Below are 27,952 nucleotides of genomic sequence, written 5' to 3'. Positions count from 1 at the left end.
GCATTATATAATACCTTTGGAAGCATTATAATAAATTCCTATTATGAACTAGACAAAATTAACATTTTGATCAAACTACAGGATGGCTCAGAAATCTCGAAAAAATGGCACTGTTCCGTTAAAAATGGCAGGATGGTCATCCGATTAGCTCTCTTAGGCATAAATAAATGTGTCTGGCATAACGTTTCTTTTGAATGAGTTGTTGTCTACAGAAAGCATGAAATGCCAAAAAGTCGTCCATTTAGCAAAATGCGTCTATTTAGCGAAGTGAGCTGCAGTTTCAAAATGGACACTTTTATTGTTTAAATACGGGAATAGAATATAAATTAAAGTATCATCTGATCAAAATATTAAATTTTATACTATCCAACACGAGTACGATTTTTTTTTTTTTTTTTTCTTTACTTAAAGCAGATTTTTCCTTTTCTCTTCATTTCTGAAAAATTAAAGCATGTTGAGAAACGGCATTCCACATCAAAATTTACTCTGTGGCTGAAAGATACTTCGTAATACACTTTAGCAATAATTTTTAGTGGTGTGACAAAATGGAAGTTTAGTGTGACGTTTTCTTGTTTACGAACTAATATTAAAAAGAATGACTATGAACTTATTTTCCCCAAGTGAATAAAACAGGAAAAAGTGTGTTTTAAATTCTTATTAGTAATTTGCAGTGGTATTCCGTTATGCTTTAGTATAACTAATATATGATGACCTTGATATTGTGTAAACCGTCAAGTGGAATTTAATTTGTTTGTTTTTATTTTTAGTGTTTGTTATGTACACGTGTTTGTAAATTTGTTCTATTACCCACTGTGAGATTCTCCGGAAAGGTTCACGAAAAGTTAGTCCTCATATTTTTTTCATAAACTGTTTCTTTCATCATTACGAAATTAAGCTGTTCATTTAATCAAGTTTTCTGTTCATAAATTTTAAAAATATCGAAGGTATAATCAGAATTGCTTGTTATATCCCATAGTAACTAAATTGTATTTTCTTATGAGTGTAAGGAATTTTAAATGTTTAATATAAGTATTGTATGTATTTCGACTTTTTTTTCCTTGTTGGGTATTAATTTCTATCTGTAATCTTTCATTGCAATATGTTTTCAGATTATTAAATATTAATACCTGATGTTTATTATGAATTTTTCATATATCATAATTCATAAAAACTTGTTATATATATATATATTGTTATAATATTTGAACTGGTTTATAAGTTAATGCATGGTAAATAATGATAGAATTACTATATCTTAAAATTAGTATTAATTTCGTTTTTGTAAATGGTATGTAATTTGCAAGCTTCAGATTGATTTAAAGTTCCGATTAAACTTATTCGGCATTTGTTCTCTGACAGAAAGTTTCTTCAGGAAGGTATTTTCATATACCTTCTGGCTGTTTTCAAACATTTCATTTTGAAAACTGACTGTACTCAAACATTTCAAAAAACTAAATATTGATGATTTTGCCAATTAAATTTTTATTATATAATTAGTATGAAGAACAGTTGTGAGATAGATATCATATTATTTAAAGCTTCTTGGAAATATTAAAATATAAAGGAATATTAATATTTTGCAAGGAATACTAATAGCATGGAAAGATATACTTTGCAAAATAAACACATTCTTTGACTGATCAATATTTGAAACTCCCATTATAAGCATAGCATGGCATAAGTAACCAAAGCATGTGTCAGTGCTTTGTGTTGTGTGTTTGTGTAATCAATATTGTGTCATCTAGCTACTTGGTATTGTTGTTCAGCTTATCTATTTCCCATCATGTTTTGTGCTATACTAGTATGGCTATCAAATGCCATGTAATGCATTTGCAAAAAGAAATTCACCGTTTTGAAAATTAAACAAAATTTTCAATTACTTCAAAGGAAATAAATATGTGGATTGTTATAGTAAGTGATAGTATAGTTATAATACTGTTTATTAACAAAATATTTATTTCCAAATTAACTGGTTAAGTAATTTTTATTCTTAACAAGATAAGTAGGAACAATATGTGCAATGTTCCTTCTTATTTAATAAAATTTCTTTGACTTAATTAATTTTAATGGTGCACCTGGTTTGAATTCCTACCCTCCCTTCTCCTATCATTTCAGGTTTTCAATCGTTAATATTTGTCGTAGTGTTAATCAGCATTTTCAGTTATTAGTAGAATTTACTTTGCTATTTCTACTGATGTTATAAATAACCCAGATATTGGGAAGGAAAAAAAAAAGTTGTTGGAAGAAAAAAATGCTAAGAAATTAATGTATGAATTGTCAAACTAATCACAAAGAAATGAATAGAGCATTAGTGAACATAGAATTAAACAAATCATGTCCACACCATGGTTAAAATATGGCTGTATTAGTAAGATAGATATTTATCTGCAAGTTATCTTAAGCGGAAATACTGGATGTCAAGAAGAATCAGTGGTATCAGTTAATGGTAAAAATATATTTATGGGTGCCCCTTGGCGAAAGTTGGAGATTTTTGGTGGTACATGGATACCGAGTTTGTGCAATTCTTTGACTTGCTATTTTGGCTTTGTGTAGCGATAATTCATTAAAGAATTGCAGAAACTCAGTATCCATGTTCACATCGACCTATTTTCACTTAAAAAAAAGTCAGAAAATTGCACAAACTTCGCATCGCACACACCCTTGACTTTGTACATGTACACATTGATCTGTTTTCACTTAAAAAGTTAAAGGAGCACCCAATTTTACAGTAGAACCAAACAAAAAATACATAATCTCAATAAACTACATTTTAAACAAAACAATAAAAATAACATAAAATAGGAAATTCATCTTATGCATCTAAGCACTACAGAAAGCAAATTCCACTCACCTTATTTGGAAATTGCTTCAGTCTGTGACACACAAAATTCTTTAACAGCATCCAAAAACTTCCTAAAATTATCTTAACTAGAATCTGTATATCGGCGTAGCCACATAAATTCACAAAAATAAGAGTAAAAAATATCCTCCATAATGTCGGTATCTTCCGATGTTCAACCATATGCATTTCCTTCTTACAAACAGAACACTTATAATGGCTACTAAGTAAACCTTCATTTACATACTAGTCAATTAATGTTCTTTTTCCCTTCTGTTCCAAATTGTACAGAAACTTCAAATTAATCTAACCACATTCAGCCATTCTACCATTTAAACTACAAAACAGGCAATGTATTTCTTAACCAACACACACCACAAGCCCTTACAAATCTTCCCATGATTCAAAATTTACTGCAACCATGCAACCGATTACATGATAATAGGCTTTCCATAACATTCAACTGCCCAGGTTACCATAAATGAAACAACAACCTGGCAATAAATGAAACAACAACTTGGTGATAAATGAAATAACAACTTGGTGATAAATGAAACAACGAGATAATACAAGGGCCACCCTTCAATCTACTCTAACCCAGTTAATATTTACATAATGTAATATACCTAATCATATATTTATTATTAAAAATTTTTAATTGTTTTCCTGAAATCAGAATGTCAGAAACAGAAGAAGCATCAGGAGGAGGAAGTGAGGAAACCAAGACTCAAGAAGGAACTTTTGAATGCAATATCTGTCTCGACACAGCAAAAGATGCTGTAGTAAGCCTTTGTGGACATTTGTTTTGGTAGGAAGTGTTTAATTTATGCAAAGTAATTGCGTGTATTAAATGAATTAATGAATGTACACTGAGTAAAACTGAAATTATAGCAGATAAGATATTGAAAATATTGCAGAATTTATGTAGATAATCATGATGTCAGTAAAAGTCATGCTAAATCAGAATCTTATAGGTGGTAGTCTACTATTGCCTGTTACTTTAACATAGGCACTTTGATGCCATTGCCAGCATTCCCATTTGTGTTCCTAATTCATATTGTCATTACCACACAGTGTTTTTTTTCCCGATATCATTTGAGATTGTAATTCAAGTCAGCCTTCAATAGCATGCTTTTCATGAAGCGAAACACACTGTAGCAGTCATGAGGGCCAGTTTAGTTAATTTTTAAATATGTCATTTAGAATATTTTCAAACTGCAGCAGATTTTAAGATACTATGTGATAGTTATATTTCTTCAGTACCATGTTGAATGGCAAATTGTTTTATATATAGAAGTAGGGATATTTGATAGCTCTGTAGTGGATCACTTTCAAATAATAAATGTGTTTTTTCTCTCAAAATGTTATCATGTTCTAGTTATCATCAAAGCATTCATGTCGATAAATTTGAGAAAAATTTCACTAATCCTTTTTAGTGTTGCAATTTCAATTTTACTCAGCATACACTGCGTCCACAAAAGTCCTTATCAGCCTTTAATTTTGCAACCGTCAATCATAGATATATACTTTCAGTTATAGAAGTATTTTAAATGATGCAAATATTCATGCGATGGCATTTTAAAGTTTAAAATTATATTTTGTAAAAATTATCAAAACTAACTTTTTATATTTGCTTCCATTTCCCATTTAGGAAAATTTTGTGCTTATTATAAACAGACAAAAAGAGTTTGACTGTCATATGACAAAAGTTGATCGATATAGATAGTTTCAAAATTTGCAGTTTCCGATATCCATATTCATTGGGGGGTCAGTTAATAAATAAAATTGAGGCTAAATTTCCTGTTAAATGCCATTCAATGATATTCTTTTTTCTGATTTTTAGTATTTATTCTTTTTCTCTTTTATTCTTTATATATATATATTCTTTTTCTGATTAATTTGTTTGTCAAAAGAATTTTCACACAGGTAATATATAAAATTCATTGAATAAGATCTCCATTTTGGGGGGAAAATTATCAATATTTTTTGCAATAATCTGCATAGAAATTGTCGCTTAACCTTTTAACATCAGAAAAATTTTTTTGAGCTGACATTTTATTTTTAGGTATGTACACTTGCAACATTTTGCTCTTCAATTTGTTTGTGGTACTTAAAAATGATATTGAATATCTCGATCAATTTTTGTCGTGAGAGAATCAGACTTTCTCTTAGTTTGATTTTTTATAATGAGTAGAAAATTTTTTTCGAAAATATAAGTATAGAGACTGCAGGCATGTACAAAAAGTTAGTTTTCATAATATTTGCATAATTGATTTCTTTAAATTTAAAAATGCTAAGATCATTAAAATTTTTTTTAAATTGGAAATACATGTTTTTGACTAGTGGTTGTGAAAATAAAGACTACATAACAACTTTTCTAAATAAGCCATATATATCAGTATCTTGTGTATTCTAATATGTTGTTGAAAAGATGTGTCATAGCTATAAAAGCTTTGAACTTTTAAATTCATAAAATTACTAACCAATTGATGTAGATCTGCAGGCTGCATCAGCTGGTTAATAACTTTATGTTATGATATCAAATGTATGATATGTTATAACATCATAGACTAAAATCAACGAGTCGTAAGAATTATAATTTTTAAAAAAATCATATTTCAAGTTCGAAGTTTTAAGAAAAGATTTTGGAACTTTTATTTCAGAATTCTTTTATGTGAATTTATTTATTTATTTATTTTTTTTTTTTTTTAAATCTTAGTTAAAGCTTTTAATTTTAGCTTAGTGTTAACTGGTAAATTGTATAAATAAGTTTTTGTAAAAATAATATGAATTCACAGTATAGTGAATAGCGTGTTGAAATTTTTTTCATTAACTATAGTTATCAGTTACAATAATTATGCCATCCATTTTCACACTGAGGCTTTCCATCTGCCATGATGAGGATACACTGGAAGACATTTACTTAAATGTCAGGTCAGTGGAGATCTCTGGTGGTGCACAGTAACTACAATTGTATTTCATTTAAAATTGTAAAATACAGCTGCATTCCCTCCCTTCTGCAATAAAAATACACACATTTTATACGAATTTTATAGCTGATCCATTATTATTTATTATCTCAACCCCTAGTTTGAATATTTGAAAATCTATGGAAATTTTCTAGTGTAGGAAGTATTAAATAGCAGAAAGAATTGCAGAATGTGTTGGTATAATCACTATAATCTTTGAAAGCAGTTACTTCTCTGTAGTGCACAAATTCACTTTGAAAATTGGACAATAATGGATTATTGTAATATAGTATAGTGTGACAAATTCGAAAGACAAGATTTAGCGTAGCTGAATTTATTCGGGTTCTTTCTAGGCTATATGCAAAAAAATAAAAATAAATAAACTTATAAAATATTGTTCTCACAGTAGGGTGAATAAGTTCCTGTTTAGATGAAAGTTCCTTGTTTGGAAATAGTTAAAGATCAGGTTAGGCTCAAGATGAGGCTGTCGTGAATTAATCAAATTGCTAAGCCTGTAGTTGCCAGACTGAGCTGTGTCCGAGCGGGATGCTCTTCGTAAGGTAGCGGCGAACCCGGCTACCTCACTGTAGATGTCTTGACGGAGATATTAGTATTGCTCCGATCGAAGCAAAAATTTTCTCGTGGCCGAGCTAGAAAACCCGAGAGAAGGTTTCTCTCTCTACTTACTGCAACTAACTGTCACCTTTTTTCTCTGTGTCTGGAACTGGGTTCCATGATTTTGTTCAAGTTGTCCTGGCCGTGTCGGAAAAACTTCTAGGATCCTTATTTGTCCGTAATTTTTAGAAGAGCCTCTTGACTGGCAAGAGCACTTTGATTAAAAACTGGATATGATGAAGACAGCCTGGGAAAAAGTCCGTGGGAACTTTTTGATTCCAACTGGGGGTCTGAGACACTGAACCTATAAACTGATGAAGGGGAACTGAACAATGTCTCCTTTCGAACAACTATAAGAGGAACAAAAAAGCTGAGAATGTTTTGTGACCGCTGGTCACTTTCTCTATCCTAGAATTCGCTAAGGAATACTCTGTCCGTGGGAACTTTCGTGGTGGTCATTCTTTTCCTGAGAACTCTGTGATGGTCGATAAAATAGCTTAAAACGTTACAATAGACTAGATTTAAAAGATTTACAGTATCATAAATACAGATAATTCGGAAGTACGAATAATGTGCAACCAGAAGCCTGAACACTGAAGTAATTGAGTTTTAATTGAGATAGCACTGAAAGTAGCACCCCACATGATGAAATACTCACTTGCAGGAATTCTCTGAAAAATATGTGGCCAACATATCTTCCTATCTTGGAAATACAACTCATTTTACACGTGTGCTTAACTTTGCCAACAGTGATTTGGAAAATAATTTTGGACTCAGTATTTTAAAAAGTATTTTAAAACGTTTATACACTTGCAATGTAATGAGTACATCATAAAAAATTTTTTTTGACTTTTTGAATTTTATGTGTAAAAGTATGAAAATGTTCATTTATTTAATTAAGTGTAATGAATAGTTTATTAATTGGAAATTTTATTTGTTGGGGTATATAAAAAGTTATATTTTATTATTTACACAGTCTTCCTACTAACTGGACAGAAGGTATTTCCATAAAATTATTTATCCTTTTTACTTCCTTGTACGAAGTAAGGGCAGTATTGTAATCATGGAAAATTCCAGCTACTATATTTCAATGAAAATTTCCATTTTGACTGCTATTGAGTGCAATTTAATGATGTTTTTGCATGACATCTGTATGTAAGGACAGAATAAGGGACTCTTTCCCCAAATAGAATTTTAAAACTGATTTAAAATGGATTCCGAAGAGATTTTTTTATAGCATCTATACGTACGTATCTCACATAACTCAAAACTGAGTAGCTTCAGAAAGTTGAAATTTTGTATATAGGACTGCTATAGCATGTAGTTGTGCACCTCCCTTTTTGGTGGCAATCGGTTGCACCAAAAGTATATAAATATATATGTACCTACTCTGTTACTCGACTATAAACTGATCAGTAAGTTTAGTTTTTTTATTCTTATATGTTGGTAAATTGTGCATTTTTTACTTTAAAAATGAATTATGTTGTTCTTATCTTCTAGTTAAGTTTTTTGTGCCTTTAGTGTATCTGCATACAATAGTTGTAGAATTATGAACAACTTAATACTTGTTTAAATGTGGCTAAGCTTTTTTTTTTTTTTTTTTTTTTACCAAAGCAGCCATATTTGTTTACATGTGAAACATAGCAGAATAGTGGATTGTCTTTCTGCACTTCCAGTGTCTTTTTACCAAGTGTGGCCAAAAGGAAACTTTTAGTTTTGTGCACTGAAATGAAAAATCCACCTTCTTGCCTGTTGGCCCAATTGCTTGTTTTTGCATAGAAACTGAAATTTTAATTGTTTTAACTGCATTTGGTGTTTTTTTTTTTTTTTTTTTATATATCTGTCAACTTTTATTAAAAATATTTCGAGTTTTTATGTATTTTTGCCTTGCTGCGAAGTGAGAACTAAATTAATTGAATGAGAAATATATCTTTAGTGAAATTCAAAGAAATAAGTTTAAATGAAATGCATATAATTTAATATTCCATATAAGGAAATCATGTTGTGTACACATCAGATTTTTTTAATAAATATTATAATTTGAAGCGTACACTTAGATCAGTATTTAAAAAAAAAAACAAGCCTACAGAGACTTCTTTGAATACTGTGTGTTAATCAAATTAAAATAAATAGTCCCACCTTCCAAATCTCGTGATGAAACTTCCCAACAAATTGAAAATTGGAATTCAATCTGCTCTCATTGCTGCCAAATTCCACTAGAGAAATCTATGGAAAACCTTTAGAAAGTTCTTCTAACTGAAGAGAACAAACAATGATGTAATCAAATGTATGTGTTTCTTAAAATTTTCATCAACGTTACTTATTTAGCCTTTGGTTACTATCCTGCTAGTAGTTTAAAAGCTATATATAAACAATAAATGCATAAAAATGTTTAATTTTAATCTGATGTGCATTTATTTTTTCTGAAGTTTGTCAATGCTTGGCATTGTAGCTCAGACAGTTAAGATAATGGATGATTAATAAATAAGTTTATTAAAATTAAAGTAAAAAAGATGCAAATTAAGAAAAAAGAATTTTGTTTTTAAATTATGATGACTTTTGGCCACCAGTTTTGTCTACTAAATGTCAGCTGTAGTACCTTAATTATCAAAAAAAAAAAAAAAAAAAAAAGAGAGAGATAAAATGGAAAGAAGATAAATAGGAACTAAACAAAATTAAAACGGTGAAGAGGAGAAAATTTTAGCATACACATCTTTTATGGAAACTATGTAACAACAACAACAAACTCTTATAACCGCTTCTGCTACTGAAAGCAACTGCAGTGTTTTGTAACTATTCTAATTGTTACAAAACGATTGTTAAATGGAAACTATGTTAGCAAAACATTTTGTTTCTGGTGTAAATGCATGTTTTAAAATAACACAATATGTTGTCTATATAAGAAGACATTATAATTATTTTTGAAAATTAATGAATAATTCATAATTGTGAGATAAGTATCATGGTACACAATTAACGTAATTTCATTTTGTATGCTCACCTATTGTCCTACTTGCCTGGCAGTTTGTAACTTAGCCTGTTATGCATTCATTTGATCAATTAAGCAACCAAAAAAATAAATAAATAAATAAATAAATAAAAGTAAATATTGGTGTAGGTTTCATATAAAATAAAAAAGGGGAATTTCATTAAAATTTGTACCCAACTAGGGTTCTCCCATCTTTTTTATGGCATGCTTCTTTTCATTATAGCTTTATGTGTCACCCTTGTGAAATGAAAATTTGAAATGCTTATGAAAAAGTCTAATATCCAAAAAGCAAAGCCTGATTAACAATATAAGATATGCTAAGCTTAAACCAGGACCAAGGCCCCATATCTCTCGCATCTTAAAGTTTTTTTACGTAAAAAGTAAAAAAAAAAAAAAAGAGATAAAAGTGAAGGGGACATTAAAAAGTAGAGTGCAAAGTAAAGTACAAATAACTTTTTTTCTTGAGTACAAATAACTTTTTTTATGTACTTTTCCTTTATAGTGTAGTGTGCTAAATTATGGCAAGGAGGGAACTGTAATGTCATCGAGCTTCCGTTATAGAAAAAATAAGACTGGTTATCTTTTTAGCATTTAACATAGGCTTTCTTGGTTAATTAAAAATAACATTACAGCATTATTACAGAAGGGGAAAGACAACAGCTTTATGAAAAGAATAAGAAAAAATTTCCGTTATGGAAAAAATAAGACTGGTTATCTTTAAGCATTTATTTAAAAACTTAACATAGGCTTTCTTGGTTAATTAAAAATAACATTACAGCATTATTACAGAAGGGGAAAGACAACAGCTTTCCTGACGTATGATAGATCTTATTGTCTCGGCATTTTTCACACAAAAGCAAGCGTTTTCATATCTCTTTATGAGATCAGTGATGGATAAACCGCCAAGGGGGTGTTATTAATGAGTCTTCTTTGATCAGCTTCCCTGGCCCAGGCAGATACTCATGTCCATTTTCAAGAGAAATATAACCATTTACATTTACAGACACTGGCAGTTGCACAAAAATTGATGCTGAAGATCTGTCCCTCAAAACTCAAGAGGAGATGAATTTCGAAGCCTAAAAGTCCTTTATTTTCACTAAAACATTTATGGACATGCTCTTATTTTACTTGATGCTCCTTTTCTTTACTTCTGCTGGCGCCCGCTGTCTGCATCTGTGGATTTCATATCTCACTGCTGCCAACAATAAATTCAAGCTGAAACTTCATCGAGCTTAACATTTATTTAAAAACTTAATCTTTCTTAGTTAATTAAAAGTAACACTACAGCATTATTACAGAAGGAGAAAGTGAGCAGCTTTCCTGGCACATTGATGGGTGACTCTTGGTATTTTCCACATAAAAACAGGTGAGACTTTAAAGCAGTTACAGCATGAAATACAGAACAAAAGGCATGGACTACTTATTGACATGTATTTTTTTCGTGAATGACAATGCGGGATTGCATACTGTAGGCAGCTTAACTCATTTTGCTGGGAACAATTCTGTCATCTTTTTTATAGTCTGGACCTAGCTCATGACTTAACATAGGCTTTCTTGGTTAATTTCTTGGTTCTTGTTTGTTTTCTCATTTCAAGAAATTTTTTACCAGCCAGTACTTTGCAAGTCTTGATGAGATCAAGTTAAACATCCAGAACTGGTTCAAGTCACAGGCAGTCTACAGTTAGTGCCTTAATTCATATGGTGAATATGTGGAAAAGTAGTTTAAGGTAGACTAAAAGAGAAACACGCTAATGTGACAATCAAAATCGTAAAAACAACCTTGCATTTAGCGTAAGCATGTTGAAACACTCAATCGATTTCGAGGGCAGCTTAAGGTCCCTTCTCATCAGGAGAAAGAATACCTAGAAAGAAGAAAAATAAAGGGGAAGGAGTCTCAGAAACACGTGGTTCTTATCAGCACTGCACATGGTTATAACCGGATTTTTTAATCAGAGTTACACTGGCCGCCTACTTTTACTGAGCCAGGCTATCTGATCAAACCAGTAACACAAAGGACAAGGAAAAATTAGCAAAGTTAAAAATAGGGAGCGAAGGGCAACTGCACTTTCACGCTCAAAATCTGAACTTCGAATAATGGAAAGCAACCACTGAACGGATTTTTATTCCCTCTGGTAGTACCAATAATAGTTTAAGGTGTTTATTTTTCTGTAATAAAATATAAATTGAAACAAATTGCTAATTTTTTAATACCCAAACAGTATTTACTTTCTAGATCAACTTTGTATGTTATTATATACTCAGATATCAGTTATTTCCTCTGATTTATTTACATTTTTAAATTTTAAAAGGATTATCAGGCTTAAGCAATGAAGTAAATAGAAATTTTCTCAAAATTTAAAATGAACTTTTTTGTGTGTGTATGTGTGAGTGATAACTATAAATTTTGAAACCTTTTTTTCATGATAAAGTGAAATGTCAGTTTTCCTCTTTTATGTATTCATATTCAAAAGATTTTTACTCTTATGCTATATTTATTAATGTTGTACGGACACATATTTGTGAAATGAGTTTTACTTTATACTTATAGTTGGCCATGTTTGCATCGTTGGTTAGAGACACGACCTAGCCGTCAAGTCTGTCCAGTATGTAAAGCAGCAATAAGCAGAGAGAAAGTTATTCCTTTGTATGGCAGAGGAGGCTCAAACCAGGATCCAAGGTAGACATTCTTTGAGTACTTTAGAAAGCACTTTTTTCACAACTCGGGAATTTTTCCAAAATTCATTGCAAGATATATAGAAATAAAAAGTAGTTTTATTAAAGAAGTAATCATTAATTAGTATGTTGCTTCATTTTTAATGCCAAATTACATGTATGCCATTTTTTTCCGTAATGTGAGTTTTAAGTTATGTGAAAAAAGTGTGTTGAAAATGTGTATATAAAAGAAAAGCTATGTTATTGAATAAATTTATATTATATATATATATATATATATATATATATATATGCCTGAACTATATAACATTTTGTGATTTTTCATTTAAGTGTAAATTTGTGTTCATCTTAGTCAAATCAAAATATATATTTTCTGTTGAAAAATTTGCAGAGAACGATTACCTCCAAGACCTTCAGGACAGAGAACAGAACCAGAAAACCATGCTGGGGTAAGTCTTGAGTACATGTATTTCCACAAATTAAGCAATAGTGGAGAAAAAAGAATGATAATTAGCTTTTTAAAAAACTGATATTTCATAAAGTTTCTATTTAATATGCGAGTTAATTTTATGACTTGAAAAGTTAATTGTATCACTACAATGAAAATATGTAACTTTTTGAGGAAGTTTAATATTTAAGAAAACAATGTTCATATTTTTTGGGACAGGCTATGTATTCTGTCAATGGATATAATTTGAAATTTCTAGGATTTAAAAACTGGCATAATATTCATGGGGTTTTCTGGTTAATCTTATGTAAAAAATCTTTTAGGTATGCTTAGACTGCAAGGTTTTCAGTGTAATGGAACACATCATTACTTGTTCATTTCTCTGTAGGTTTCATCCATTATTAAAGATGAGAATGATATTATTGATTATATTAAAATACGAAAAGTTTTTTGTTAAAATATCAGTAGTCTAAAAAATTCAGATAAATTATAATTTTCACTTGAAAATATGTAAGTTTTGAATGTGTCATATGTAAATTTGTGAAAGCAACCAAGCATTCTGAAATGTAAGATTTTACTAATTTGAATTCTGTGATCAGTTTCATCGTCTAATGTATTAAAAAAAAACTTATTTAAAACTTATTTAAAAACTCCCATTATATTTTTTAATTTGCCTTTAAGTGAGCTTTTCCATAAATAATATTTAAATAACTATCATGTTAAATTTATAATTATTGTTTTAAATTTACATTTTTCAAATAACTCTTAATAACATACATAGATTTAGAATATATCTTTTAGGACATCATGTTTTTGCTCCATCTTCCCACTGCTATACTACACTTTACAAGTAATCACAGTTTGCAAAAATCTTGCAAAAAATAAGAAAGAAAATTTAGATTTCCTAAGTAATGAACACACATTACAAATCAAGCAACTCAAAGGACTTGAAAATCCCCTTTTACGCTAATTGATATTATTTCTTTTTATTCTACTTAAAGACGTAATTCCAGAGAGAATTATTAATTTGTATAACAAAGTGTTTTTAAAGGAACAAACAAAGAAAAAAAAAAAAAATGCTACTCAGAAATTAAAAAAATATGTGTGCTTTTATTTTCTTAATAAAATTAAGTATTATTTTCTTACACATTTATTTAAAAATAATTTATGAATATTTATTATAAAAGATAAATTATTTTGGCACCAAGAACATTGAATAAGTGATGGTCTGCCATGGGATTCTCAGCCCTTTTCCTCCATCGACCCTGTTCAAAAGAATAATTTTCTTTATTGACTGCCTTTTCTCTATAACATACAGCATTCAGTATGATAATACCAATAATTATTCTTAAATAACTTAAAAGTAAACTATTAGACTACAAACATGAGCAGAAGTTTTAGAAAAATGGTTTATTAGATTTATGTTTTATTATTTTTTGTATTATCATTATTTTTAATTTTGCAAATGTAAGCAAGTTTTCAAAAACAAAGCCACGGTTTCTAATTGTGTAAAACTTCAGTTTTAAGTAATGTGTGCAAATTTTTTTAAATATTGGGAATAAAACTGCTTAGTTCTTAAATCACCTTCTTAAAAACTATTCAGCTGGTTTCTTGTAATAAATTATTGTCTTAAATTATTATATTAAAAACTGCTTGCATTAGGTAAAAAGGGAAGGTCAGCAATGTTGGTTTGGTAACAGCTTTTATTTTGAGATATTTTTCTTGGTTGAATTTTAAACATTTGGCTAACTTAGTGTAGTACTACATGATACAGCTTTATATCAGTAAGTAATTATCAATTTTATGTATAAATTTTTTGATAATCAGTGGGATCTTGATTATGCTAATCATTAGCCTGGGCATATTCGGCTGTTGATCTCCGTTAAAATTTTTGGATCCCGAATGCTCTATATTGACCCCATTGGGAATCCTCAGTTTAATTGATTTTTTTTTATCTATTTTAAAGCTCTAGGTTAAAAGCATGTTTATTAATCTTGAATCATATTTTGATATTTGCTCAAAACTTAGAAAAAATTTAGTTATGCATTAAAGAATGGATCTTGATGCCGTCTTCTCTGGAGGCAATTTCCTGCAATTTTAAGAGATAAAAAATAGAAATTTTGTACAGAAATTTGCATTATAAGGCTTGCATGAAGAAAAAAGGGAAATAAGAAAGTTAAAAGAGTGTCCCCTTTTTTTTTCTTTTATTGTCAAATAGAAAATAAAGTAATTTCAAAAGTATTGATGATTTAAAGAAGTGGTACTTCCATATTAACCACCAGTGAGAACTTCAGGTGGCTGCAAAATATAATAATTTATCAGTTCTTTCGCATTGTAACCATTTTTACAACATTCATTATCACTCTGCTTGTCTTAGTCTGCTAGCTTTGACATGTTCCAGATTTTTTATCTTCTTAATGGATCTCTGGCATTTGCAAGATAATGAAGTAATTACTCTTTTTGAAATTACAAAATGTTGTTGAAAAAAATTTTTTTTAACTCACATAAGCCAAATATTGCTACATATTTTGTAAAAAAAAAGAAAGAAAGAAAAGAAAAGAAGAAAAAAGAAAAAAAAATACATACACGTTAAAAATAGAACCAAAAACATTAGGAACAGATCATAAAATTAGACGTCCTAAGTTTTTAGATTGATTTATTTTCTCCAGCAAATATATTAAAAATTGTTACTTGCATATTATTGCAACTATCTTAGTAGATGTTACCAGATTTTCAGAATATATCACACTGTTGCAACCACGGAGGTAGGAAATAAGAAGGAGAGGCCCTAACTGGTTTTCCCTATACACTATTTTGAAGCACTGGCGATCCCTTCGTGGTGACCAAAACATTGGGTGATTTACCATTAAGATTAATGGGTTTTGACACTATCGGATGTAAGTATTTGGTCCTAATATTGTTTAAGAATCAATGTCATAAATTGCATGTATTTTAAACTGTGAAATTTTATTAGATTGTGATTTTAATAGTGCTTTTTTAACAATATTGTTAAAAAATAAAATTTAATAGTGGCCATGTAAATCCATAATGACTAAAATTATCTAACTACCTAATTTAATTATTCATAACTAACTGCTTACCTTTAAAAAATTATCTCTTCATATTAAAGAGAGTTATTGCATTTCATTAATACTCACTGTGGTCACAAGATAAAATACAAAAATGTAAAAATTCAATTAAAACTTATTCTTTGTATCCAGTGAGACTTAAAATAATATAAAGCAACTTATCACCTCTGGTGCTTTAATGGCTTACTGGAACCTTAAAGTATATTAACTGGGTTACAACCCCTGGAACTCTACACAAAGCTACGACACTAACTGCATCAAACAGAGCCTGGATAACTTTCAACACTTGACAATCATGCCTACATAAGGCCTTTCAGGTTAGTTCTAATCAGCAGGTCTCTCTTTAGACAAGAAGCAGCGGTGACAACATTCAGTCTTTTGTTATGAATCATGCTGATTATGATCTTACTTCTCATTTTAACCTATCCTGTTTGACATAAAAATCTACCTGCTACTTACTAAACTCTAGACTGACCAAGTATATGACAAAATGAGACAAAAAAAAAAAAAAAAAAAATCAACATAAAGCTAACTGTTAGTAAAACGTAAATGTCACTTATCTTCTTTCAAATATGTCCAACTATTATAAATGTAAAATATTAAATGCTACTTAATAAATTGCATAAAGTTTATTTTTTTCTCAAACTTATTAATCATTATGTTAATTAATTCATGTTTAGTAATAATGCATACTACTTAGGGATCTACTTTATTTTTAGAATGGTATTACAAAAGTGAAATTCAGGCATACATAATATTTTTAATTGAATTTATTCAGTTCTCATTTGCTCAGAGTTCCTTAATTTTTTTTCATTAATGGTCCTTAAAAGTACTTAATTTCCATATGCAGAAATGTGTACGAATCCTGGTCAAGGGAGCTTCTGAATGTAAACAAAAAACACCCCATCTGGAGACCAAAGCTTCGGAGCAGTGCTTCACTCTGTTAGTGCAGGATTGGCCTCTTCCTTTCTTACCTCCATGTGTGCAACCATGCACATAAAGCATTTTTCAGACAACCATGTTTATGGTTTTTATAGACAAATTATGATATTTTTTGCCTTATACTCAAGTTTAAAATAAGCACTTATGAAATTTCTCAGCAAAGGAAGAAACTACAGCAAAATATCTCTAAAAATACAGTATGATCCATTATGAGATACATTGGCAAATAGCCAGTGCCAATGTCTAGGTTATATGGAATGAATTCCTCAGTGTATTTTTTAGGTGAAAACAAATCACTGTGTATATGAGAAGAACATGGGAAATATATAAAAGCATTTTATTTTTTAATGTATCCTATAATCCTTATTTAATAATTAAAGTTTGTATTTTGATTTTCTAAAATGTGTTTCCTTTTGATATGTTGATGCAATAAATGTTGGTGGCTGTCGAATCGTTTTTTAAAATATTACAAAAAATCTTAGCTTACACCTTACATATATATTTTATATGTAAAGATATTTTACAGGTGAAAAGTTTAACTTACCTTATCTGTAAGTTTTGCCTTTCATCTGTAAAATATCATTAGATTGCACCAGGGTGGTTGCATCAATACATAAGTACTATGAAATTAAAATATAAAATATTTGGAATAAATAATAAATTAAAATATTAAACTTCCCTCCTCCTTTAAGCTCAGTTTTGAGTTAGTGCGAGATATTTGATAGATTTTGCTTACACAAATAATAATCATTTGCTAGTGTGCTTGATATAGAAGCATACTGAAATCTGTAGAATGTATACTGATAGATACTGTCGATCCTAAATTATGCTACCTCCCTAAATTCTAAAAATTGCTGCCCAGCACCTCTCCTAAATTCTAAAAATTGTGTTGCTCATTGCTTTTGTAAATTCTAAATATTTTGCTGCCACTTAATTCTGTTAGATGTTGCAGTCACACTGGTTGCCTTCGGGAAGCTTTTTGCAATTTAAAAAAAAAGTAATTTCATAATGTTATTAGAAATCATGTAGGATTAGAATGTCAACATGTACATTTAAACATTATAGTGAGTTTCTATGTCTAGCATTAGGTGGGAAATGTTTTATGCCATTGATAAAGCGTTCTTATAGGTTTGTGCTAAAATTTAGAAAAAATTTTATGCCATTGATAAAGCTTTCATATTGTATGTTTGTGCTGAAATTGAATAAACTTTATGTTCAGTTTTTATAGTTTTATTAATAACACTATTTTTTTATTTTTTATTATTTATTATATATATATTTAGTATATTCTACAGATTATTTGTTAAAAAAGGAAAATATCTTCATCATTGAGTAATGTTTCATTCTTCCTTATATCAGCAGTCCTTCCCTGGGTTTGGATTTGGAGACACAGGTTTCCACATGTCATTTGGAATTGGTGCCTTCCCTTTTGGAATATTTGCATCCTCCTTCAATTTTGGAGATGGCCGTCCTGCGCCTCGTGAGTTTTGTTTAATTTTTATTTTGAAGTGGGCCAGTTATTAGAAGTAATATTTATGTACATGCACATAATTTACAGAGAGTGAACAATAATATCTGTAGAAGTAAGCATACCAAATCAGCGATTTTTAGATTGTTGTTTACCACAGTTGAATTGCTGAGAATGTTATATATCCGAGAGATTCAAATGACCATCACTGTCCTCATCGAAGCAACTAACAGCCACTCAGCCAACCTAGATTGTCATGTTCTATTTCCTACTCTCCTGCTAATGTAGTAATATACTATGGATCAATTCTCCCCAAATTCCTGCATCAATAGCTTGTCATAGAAAGCATTTGTAGTTTCTTTAGGTTAAATAACTGTCTTTTAGCAATTTGGTGTTGATTCTTCCTTAATGCAATATGTTTCTTTTTAAGCTTTCTTAAAATGCCTAGGTATTGCAAAGCTTTTGCCGAGTTAGAAATTTAGGTACTGTCCTTTGATATGGTAGTTAGGGAAACAGATGCCAAGGATTTTGTCTTGACCAAGAGGTTCTAATCGAACGAAAGCTTCTCTCAACTCATGAGACCCCCCCCCCCAAAAAAAATTTAAAACATTAAAAAAAAAAAAAAAAAACAGAAAATAAGGTAATTCTTTCTTCAAATTCTGTAAGTATCACAAAATTTATAACTCATAAAAATATTGATGCTGTTTAACAATATAGTTGAATCAGAAAAGATGGTGGCTGGAAACTGAAACTGAAATAAATAATGAAGAAAAGGAAGAATAATGGCAATTTAATATGAATGTAGTACAATGTTAGAAGCAAATGTTTGAAAGAAATGTAAAGAGAAGGAAGTGAAAGAGTGGTCATCTATTATTAACAATGATGCCATAAATTTCTGCCCGTTTAAACATTTTCAGGACCAATTCTCATAATTTATCTGTTGCAGCTTAACTGCATTTTAAATTTTTCATTAGCAATTTCATCTGTAAAAGAAATGTGGAATTTTTACTGTTTTCCTCTTAATGAGCATAATAATAAATGAAAAATAAGTGATTCTTAGGCTAAAATAACAAACTGAATAACGTTTGTTGGAGAAGTCAAGAATCAGCATCATTTTTGTAAATTTTGCAGGTTTGAATACAGAACCATCTTCTTCAGCTGCCTAAGTGTGTGTGTGAGGGGCACTTAATAGTTAAATAACATATTGCTGGAAAACGGAATCTTTTTAAAAAAAAAGAATAAAGAAATGGTGTTATTTTCATTTTTGAGACAAAGAAACCGAAGTTAACAATACTGAAGACAGCCGTAGAGCCCATCGTTTTATATTTACAAAACAAATTTCAGCACCTGTAAAAATTTCAACGAATATTATATGCTGAAATACCAATGACATATTACTGTTTAAATGTGAAGAAGTATTAGGGATAGTGTGTGTGAAATTAGCTATCTGCCTGGGCGGCACGGATGATTTTGTAAAGGGACATTCTAAGAGAAACTGGTTTGTATTCACATTACACATAGGAAACTACAAAAATGTTGCTACCCTTTTCCTGCTACAAAGAAAAATCAGTGTTCCCTGATTTGAACTTTAGACAAAAAATCGGTATTCATTCAGTGGTAGTTATTGGTGGGGATCCACTTAAATAAGTAGCCAGATTATTGATCTCCAATTTACTATTTGATTTGTAAACATTTAAAATGTTATTTTCTCTCTCTCACACATGCACACACACACACACAAAAAAAAGCAGAGTTTAAATTTTGTGAATGCATTACTTTGTAAACTATCAAAACTGTAATGCAAATAAATATTCAGTTACATATGCTATTATTGTGGAGACAAGATGATAATTTCCCTGTTTTCTGGAAAGATTAAACAGGAGTTAAATTATGAGAATAATGGCATTAGGTTTATATAGATGTCAAAAGAATTCAGCAATGTTAAGCATCGTGCTAATTGACTTCAGTTCCTAAAAATTAAGATGATAATTCTTAATTATTCCATTCAAAACTTATTTCAAATGCATTTAAGTGTATGACAATGTATCTTCCCACTTCATAGAGCTGCTTCTGCCTGAAAAAAGAATATGTATAATCAGTCATCTCACATTTCTCCATATTTATCTTTCCACGTTTATTTTCACTTATCCAAAAATTAAGTTACCTCTCAAAGGAAAGTTAATTTTTTTTTTTTTTTTTTTTAATTATTTTTTTTTAACATGGAAACTATAAAAGGAATGTGTCATCTACTCATGGAGACATGCCAGAAATAGACGTCTACAAGATTCTTCTCTTGAAATACCTGTTACATCCCATCTTTTAGTAAAAATGTATGAAATATGAATTTTTATGGCAACCCTCTTATAATGAATGTTTCATATAGCTAGTTTTTCCTCATACCACTGCAGATAATGTAAAAAATATACTCTTTAGTATGGAAATTAATGATCTTAAAAATTGTCAACATTATATGATTAGATTATTTGCAGCCGATTTTAAGCTTGAATTATTAGGTGTGGTAGAACAAATACTTGATTCTGTTAACCGGAATTGCTTTGGAGATGCTCCTGCCATTGGGTTTAGAAGATGCCTTTGTCATTTGGTAAACAGGTTTTAACTCAACAACTTACTCACTGAGCTTTACTTTAAGTTTAATTTGCTACAAAGGTGTTTAGAAAACAACAGCAGAACAACAACAAAAAAGGTCTCTGGGAAAGATACAACTAAAATTTAAAAGGGTTTGACAAGAATACACAATTTATGGAAGTATAACGGTTGAAAAAACTAAATATTATGTCAGCATTGAAAACAAATATTTCTGAAAGAAGAAAATTAGAAAAAAGAAGGTATAGGTAGTTTGTGGAAAATCCTTTTCAGAGAAGTTCTGTGTTCATGGTAAAATGTCTGCACGTTCAAGCCATTTTTTGTCAAAAGTTTTTCAGTGCAGTACCTCAAGTATTCCAGTGAATGGGCCTATGTTTTGAAAAGGCACAAGACATAACATCGTAGGTGAATGTGAAAGATGACTATTTTTTCACTGAAGGGCTGTATTAATTTAACGTATGTTATATCATACCTACAGAGATGGAGAAGCCAAAGATATCTTAGCCAAGTTTGTTAAAGATTCAATAATTTATCTAAAGAAATATATGGACATAGGCTAGGAACATTTTTAATGTTGATGAAACTAGTCTTTTCTTTCATCTTCTGTCTTCAGCGTCACAGTCAAAATTGCTTCATAATTTTATGCTGAGCAAATACCAATGAAATGGAAAGCGATAAGAATTTGACAAAATTCAAGATGTTTCAAAAATGTTTATGATATATTGGGAATAAAAACATGTGTATGATGATGGATATATTTAAAGAATGCCTTAAGAAAATGGACAAGGAGTTAAAAAGATTAAAAATAATTTTTTGCATAAAATTTAGTTTTTTTTTTTTTTTTTTTTTTTTTCAATATTATACTACTTGATTCTTGCGATTTTAAAAGTAAACTATTTATACTTATTCAGAAATATGGCTAATATTTTAATAAACTTAAAGTAAGATGATAAAACGTAATGATGTGTAAAGCAATGGCACAATATATAACTATAAAGTAATGCAAAATTTAGTAAACAATATTTGTGTCTCCTCCTAAATTAAAAGTTGACTATGCATCTTTTCCATTTCTGATCCTGCCTAAATGTTTCACTGAAAGCCATTTTAACTGCTCTTTACTGTATTTCCTCTTTTAATGCAAGCAGTTTTCAAGTGCATTGTGGTGCATACTGGGTACAATGATAAACGCAGTGGCAGATTCAGTAAACAATATATCCATCTCCTCATAAATTAAAATGTCAATTATACATCTTTTTCATTTATATATCCTTTCTGAACTGTCCATTGAAAGATGCATTATATGTGCTTTCTTTTCCAAAAAGAATCTTTTCCAGAAAGCATGCGTTTTTCATATGCATCATAGTGCAAATTGGGTCTCAAGGTATTCCTTAAAAAGAAATGCAGTTAAAATAAATAAAATTCTGAAAATATTTATATTAATAAATACAGTTACAGTCAATGAATAAATATTTTTTTTAATCATTACTTGAAGAAGTATAGTTCAACCATGCAAAACAAAATAATTAAAATGGAATCTAAAAGGGAAAAATCTAAAAATAACAGCTGTGATTAAAAAAATGTAAAATAAAAATATTTCAAAATAATAGAAAGAAGAAACAAAAAAGAAAAAAGTCATTTTTCTGCACATTCCGAATGAAAGGAAAGTGAAATAGGCAGTCATAAACTGAGAAGTTTACCAAGTGAATTAATTAATCATGTCACAAAGTAAAAAAAAGATGTGCCAAGCTAAATCTTCGAATTTCTCCTTAAATTTATAAAATTTGGTATGTAATACATATTTTGGCTCATAAGATCAAAACATGTTATTTTAAAGTCATCATGTCATTTTTAAATTAATTTTTACCAATTTTAAAGTCTAGTTGTATGTCAAAACATGTATTTTAAACAACAATATATATATATGTAATATATATCCAATGTTGCACTCTCGAGACTTGGGGGGGGAGAAGTTAAATTTCAGCAATCAGCCAACTTAGAATGGGAGATTAGAACTGAACTCCCCCCTTTTTTTTTTTTTTTACTTGGTGTATGTGCTTGCTGCAGGGCATCCCTTCTCTTGGGCTGTTAGACCTAATGTATGCAATCAAATTAAATAACTCATTTAAAAAATCTTATCAAAAGAACTACATTTTTATTACATGCTGTATTATGCTATATTTTCTCTGTTCTTGTGTATGATATGGGAACTTATTGTGAATTAAACTATGCCTGTGCTTATTGTACTCTGATTCTTTTTTTGGTCTACTAAACTATTTTTAAAATGTAGTTTTGGCTTTTATATACATAATACTAATGAATATGTGGCAAGAGAAGGAAGTGCATTTAATTTTTTAAAAATACACTATATTTTTGTTTCAGTTTTTAGTAAAAAAATTTTATTGATTAGTAAAGATTATTCGCTTTTCTTTTCTTCCCCCCCCCCATTTAGCTCCTGGAACTCCAGAATTTGAAGAAGATCAACTGCTCTCAAAGGTTTTTCTGTATGTTGCCATCGCATTTATCATATGGTTACTATTAGCGTGAATATCCTAAAGATTTATACACATATAACCTTTTCTATTGTATCAAAATAATCCAAGGTCTTATATCTTGCTTTTCAAATCATGAATTTGTTCTGACTTCCTGAAAACCTTGTACAAAACTGGAATGTCAAAATAGTTACTATTTTAATTGAAAATGATTTTGTATAATACTCGTTCTATTTGAATACTCAGTGTTGTATTTTTAGATATATGTTAAGTAAGTTTATATTTGACTTCAAATTAATTTTTATCAATGAATTTCGTGTTAATATAAAATATAACTGTGAATAATGCCTATATATCTCATCAGTATTATTTTAATTCTGCAATAATATTTTTATTTTTTATTTTGTTTTTATCATTCCAGATGTGCTGTTTCAAATATGTATTTTTAAACGGGGCAACACAATATATGTGCTCAATATGAATTAATGAAAGTTATTAATTTATATAAACAATATACTCTATTACTATGCAAATTATGTACTGCTTTGCAGAATGAAGTGTTAACTTATTGTGTAAATATCATTAGAAAATGAATATCTGTAATATATTAGAAATTTTGGATGTAGTATCTTTTTTAAATCTCTTTATATGTATTGCATTCAGAAAACAAAACATCGTTTTAAATCATTTAAACCTTTTAAACTTAATTTTATTATTATTATTTTATTTCTCCATGTATGGTTTGGTAAAATAGATGAGTAGTTACTGTAAATTGTTTAAAACTAGGTAAATGTGTATTCATTTGTTTAAGAAGGAATTTAAAAACTGGTAATTTATATAAATGCTCAATAATATAAACTATCAATTCCTATGTAAATTTTATACATTTTTTTTTAAATTAATGTGTTGAATAAATTTCTGTATCATTCTTTCATTTCATTTATATATCCACATTATTAATTTGAAAAGTAAGCATTTATTTGAAGTTGTTGAACCCATTTTCTTCTATACATGGGGTGCATCCTGATATCATGCTGAGCATTCAGTCTGCCCCTTACAGTAACTCCACAAGTTGTAAGTTGTTAAGACTTATTTCATACTGAAGTTTTAAGTTCCCCTCCCCCTTACCTTTGATTATGTAAAATATATAATTGTAATTTTTAATCGATTCGTCCATATTTGATTTAGAAATTAAATGCGTATGACTCTAACTTGTTTTTACAAATTAAGAGTGATGTAGTACTCATTCAGATGAGCAATAATTACCATAGAACACAGAGTCGCATTCCACTCTGAGAGGCAGAAAAGGGGAATAATAAAATTCCATCCTGAACTTACAACATTGTTGGTATAAGGAATGAACAAGACCAAAAGCTGCACAATCAGTTTAATAAAAAACTTGCAGAAAGTGCACAAACCAGATAAAGCCCAAAACTTGGCATTTGAGTGTTAATTCGAGCTCGCACTATTGATGGCAAACACTCAGATCCACATCATTGGTTGGCACTGTTTCAACCTCGCAAACAATTGAAACAAGTTAATCATCTAATCAAGGGCTGAATATTATAAACTAACTCCAACTTCCAAAAACTGCTACCTTGATATGATATCTTGTTGCAATCGTTTGTGAGATTGAGACCAAAGATGTGCAACCAAATATCTAACCAAAGATATGCATTTGAATGTTTGCTCGTTTGAGCTCAAACTAACACTTGAATGTGTTTAACTTAAGTTTGAGCTCAAATTAACACTTGAACGTTAAGTTTTTGGTTTTATCCATTTTGTACATTCTGTGAGTTTTCACTAAACTGATTGTGCAACTTTTGGTCTTGTTCATTTGCTCTCCCAACACTGTTGTAAGTTCAGGTTGGAATTCTAATTTTCCTCATTTCTGCCTCTCAGAATGAAATAGGACCCTATGTTTTATGTTTATATATACAGTATGAAATGAGTAAATGCTCATTCATTTCCAGTTTTGGCTGTGCAGATACCAACACAATGCGGATGAGAATTAGCCTTCTCTTCAAAAACATGACTAAATATTTATGTAATGTTCATTCCTTAGTTAGCTTTTATTGCAAATCATGACTTTCTCAGAAAGTGCCAAATTTCTAACACTACAGTGAGTGTTGCTGTTTTCAAATTATGGATGTGTCATTTTTCTGGATATTTTCAAGTAAATATGGTTATTCTTGTCATTTCTTCTATTATACAGTGTTAGCATTCATATGTATGCTTTGAAACGCTTGGCATGCAGAGCATAATAGAGTTGTCATGGAAATTAATACGCATTCAGGCTGATAGCTAAATATAATTTAAGTGACTTTCATACATGTGTATAAAATTAAATAAAACTATTGACGATTATTATTATTTATTATGTCCAAATTATCTGCATCTGCCAAGTGATCTATTCTGTAAGTAAGTTTATTGATTGCGATTATTACTTTTCTGAGGTTAGCCTTTCCTAGCTGTAGATTATGGTTCCATGAGAATTTTATAGAACTTATCATTCTATAAAATTGAAAATATGTAAATTGCAGTTACTGAAATGCATTTCTGTTTGATTGTAAGAGTCCCACCAAGTATGCTGGATGCTGGGATTTCAACCTGGGTTTGATTCCAAGTGAAAGGGCTAGCAGCATTGTTGGTTTTCATTATTTTCCTACATGTATAATATGAGTTAGTTTTCCTTCCACAAAGGCATCCTTCTCCTTAGGCTGAAAGCCCTTTTGAGCTTTGCTATATTCAAAAATAACCAACTTATACTCATAAGATATGTAGTTTAAGATACTCAAAATTATTTATAGTAGCTTGTTAATATTTTAATAATTGTATATTTTAGCATTAGTTTATTTTCTTTTATTTATAATTTATAGTAATCCATGGATTGAAAAAAAATTATGGTATAAATTTATTTCCTATTAGTCTTATCACTATGTCTGTTTTATATAATTTTAAACAATGCACATTGCATTTTACCAGAATTTTTTTAGCTCATTCAAATACTGTCATATTGTTTTTCCTGTGTGCTTGCTATGAAATATTTGATTTTAACGACATTTTAAAGTAATCTGAATATTTCATGGAAGCATTCTTATGCTTGTTATTGTATGTTCAAAATTAAATCACAACTGAAATTTAAAAAGCTATAATTAGGTACTGAAATTGTAATTTGGAGATTTTGGTTTGATAGCTGTTGTAGCATCTTATTTCAAGGTTAATCATAATAACAAACCAGTTGAATAATTACAGGTGAGTGCAGTTTGTGCATTTAGTTGGTTATGAAGCTATACACCAGTGGAGACAATATGATTTTTGTCAAGCCCTTTTTTAATCAAGAACATCATGGAAAATGAAATACAGAGTTTCATATCCCTATTACCCTGCCACCTATCTCACCCGCCAGTTGCCAATGGGCAAAGTCATTAAACACAGGTAGTTCAGCCTGGGTTCGAATCCTAGCGAATGGGCTGGTTGCATGTGAATTAAATGTTCTCCACAAAGGCACCCCTTTCCATAGACAGGTAACCTTTGAGTTGCTAGGGCTTAATCAAAAAACCTAACCTAACCTATTAAGATTCTGGCAGTTCGCAAAGGTGGTGTAGTTATAAACATGCATAATTACCAAGGATTTGCTTTTTGCCTAAAGGAGTCATGCCTTATGGAAGATTCTCAGAAGAAAAGAATTTATATTTGCATTACCCGAAAGGATGATTTAAATTTTTTAATGAGAAATAGTTAACACAAATTCATTTTATATTGATATCTGCAGAGCCATGTTAAGTCTGCTAGAAATAAATTTGAATTTTTAATATGCATTGTCATTACTTTTCTATTATACCTGTTAATATTGAAATTTCTATGGTGAGAAAGTACTTGGTTTAAAAATTTGCTTTCATGAAGAACTTCAGAAGATTACATTTCTGAATTGTTTTTCTTTTTAATGCAAATATAATAGATTTGTAAAAGATAAATATGTACATATTTGTAAGTTATTGCATATATTAGGTTATAAAGAATTAAATCTAATTCTACTATTCATAGGTCTTTGAATGTGTCAGTCTTAAGAATAAGTGATATTACCTTATAAAGGTGTACTTTGTGAGACAATAAATGTACAAAGTGTTATTTGCTAAGCTCAAATGCAGTGTATTGAATTTTGTTTATTTGAGGGTTTGTTTTTAATCGAGCTTGGGCAGCTTGGTCTAAACTGTTGCTTTACTGGTTCATATATAATATTTTTTCAAAAAATGAAAGCATTTTATTTTGGGAAATTTTATTTAAACAAAGATTTTAGTATAATCTTAATTGAAAATCATCATTTTATAAGAATTTAAAAAGTGGCAGCATATTGTATAGATTTCAGTTAGTGTTAAAATTATCCTTTTCCTGTACAGTTTTTACTGATTAAATTAGTTTGTAAAATCTTTTCTATGTGCATATCTGTTTTGTTTTCCCAGTCCTCATTATTCTAATTCGCAAGAAAAAGATTACATTTAACATGTATTAACATTAATGATGAACAATAAAATATATTTTAACTATCTGTTTTACTGTTCAGCATAATAAAAGGTGTACTGATGTTTAAAAATATATAATGTGATCAAAAGTAATGGGATACTCGTAGAACAGAGTTATGGCAGATGCGGTACGAATAAATTTGAAGTTAGAGACTTCTTTGGGTGCAATACGAATAAGCGTAAAAAGGTCATTCTTTAAATTTTTATACTTTATTCATGGAATACCTTTCCATTTTTACTGAAGTAATCTGTGCAATCAATGATTTTGAACGAGGTGATATAGCTCACAAAGGACATCACAATT

At 29.6% G+C, this 27,952-nt stretch overlaps 1 protein-coding gene across 3 annotated transcripts; it reads left to right on the top strand.

Annotated features, from left to right (window-relative positions):
• The first annotated feature begins 483 nt into the window (after positions 1-483).
• Positions 484-27,557, top strand: LOC118192926 (E3 ubiquitin-protein ligase RNF185-like). 3 transcript variants are annotated; one of them, XM_035363938.2, is made up of 7 exons: positions 486-639; positions 768-841; positions 3,516-3,647; positions 11,961-12,089; positions 12,477-12,534; positions 17,924-18,044; positions 23,086-27,557. In XM_035363938.2, the coding sequence occupies exons 3-7, from the start codon at positions 3,517-3,519 to the stop codon at positions 23,178-23,180; spliced, it is 534 nt and encodes a 177-aa protein (XP_035219829.1). In that variant the 5' UTR covers positions 486-639; positions 768-841; position 3,516; the 3' UTR covers positions 23,181-27,557. The 3 variants fall into 3 exon arrangements, with proteins under 3 accessions (XP_035219830.1, XP_035219828.1, XP_035219829.1); XM_035363939.2 differs by lacking the exon at positions 768-841 and having other exon boundaries at positions 484-639; positions 17,927-18,044; XM_035363937.2 differs by lacking the exon at positions 768-841 and having other exon boundaries at positions 484-639.
• The last annotated feature ends 395 nt before the right edge of the window (positions 27,558-27,952 follow it).

This window comes from Stegodyphus dumicola, chromosome 2, assembly GCF_044657685.1.
Source record: "Stegodyphus dumicola isolate Sdum_Otavi_A_Nest chromosome 2, ASM4465768v1".
In the NCBI taxonomy this organism is placed as follows: Eukaryota; Metazoa; Arthropoda; class Arachnida; order Araneae; family Eresidae; genus Stegodyphus; species Stegodyphus dumicola.
Note: the sequence above shows the minus strand (reverse complement) of the source record. Positions and strands in the feature narration are given on the sequence as shown.

Bases quoted from the DNA above. Each gene is read 5' to 3' on its own strand.
- LOC118192926 (XM_035363937.2), top strand. From the start codon at position 3,517: ATGTCAGAAACAGAAGAAGCATCAGGAGGAGGAAGTGAGGAAACCAAG. The intron at 3,648-11,960 runs GTAGGAAGTGTT...TTATACTTATAG, and splicing joins CTTTGTGGACATTTGTTTTG to TTGGCCATGTTTGCATCGTT. The intron at 18,045-23,085 runs GTGAGTTTTGTT...CCCCCCATTTAG, and splicing joins AGATGGCCGTCCTGCGCCTC to CTCCTGGAACTCCAGAATTT.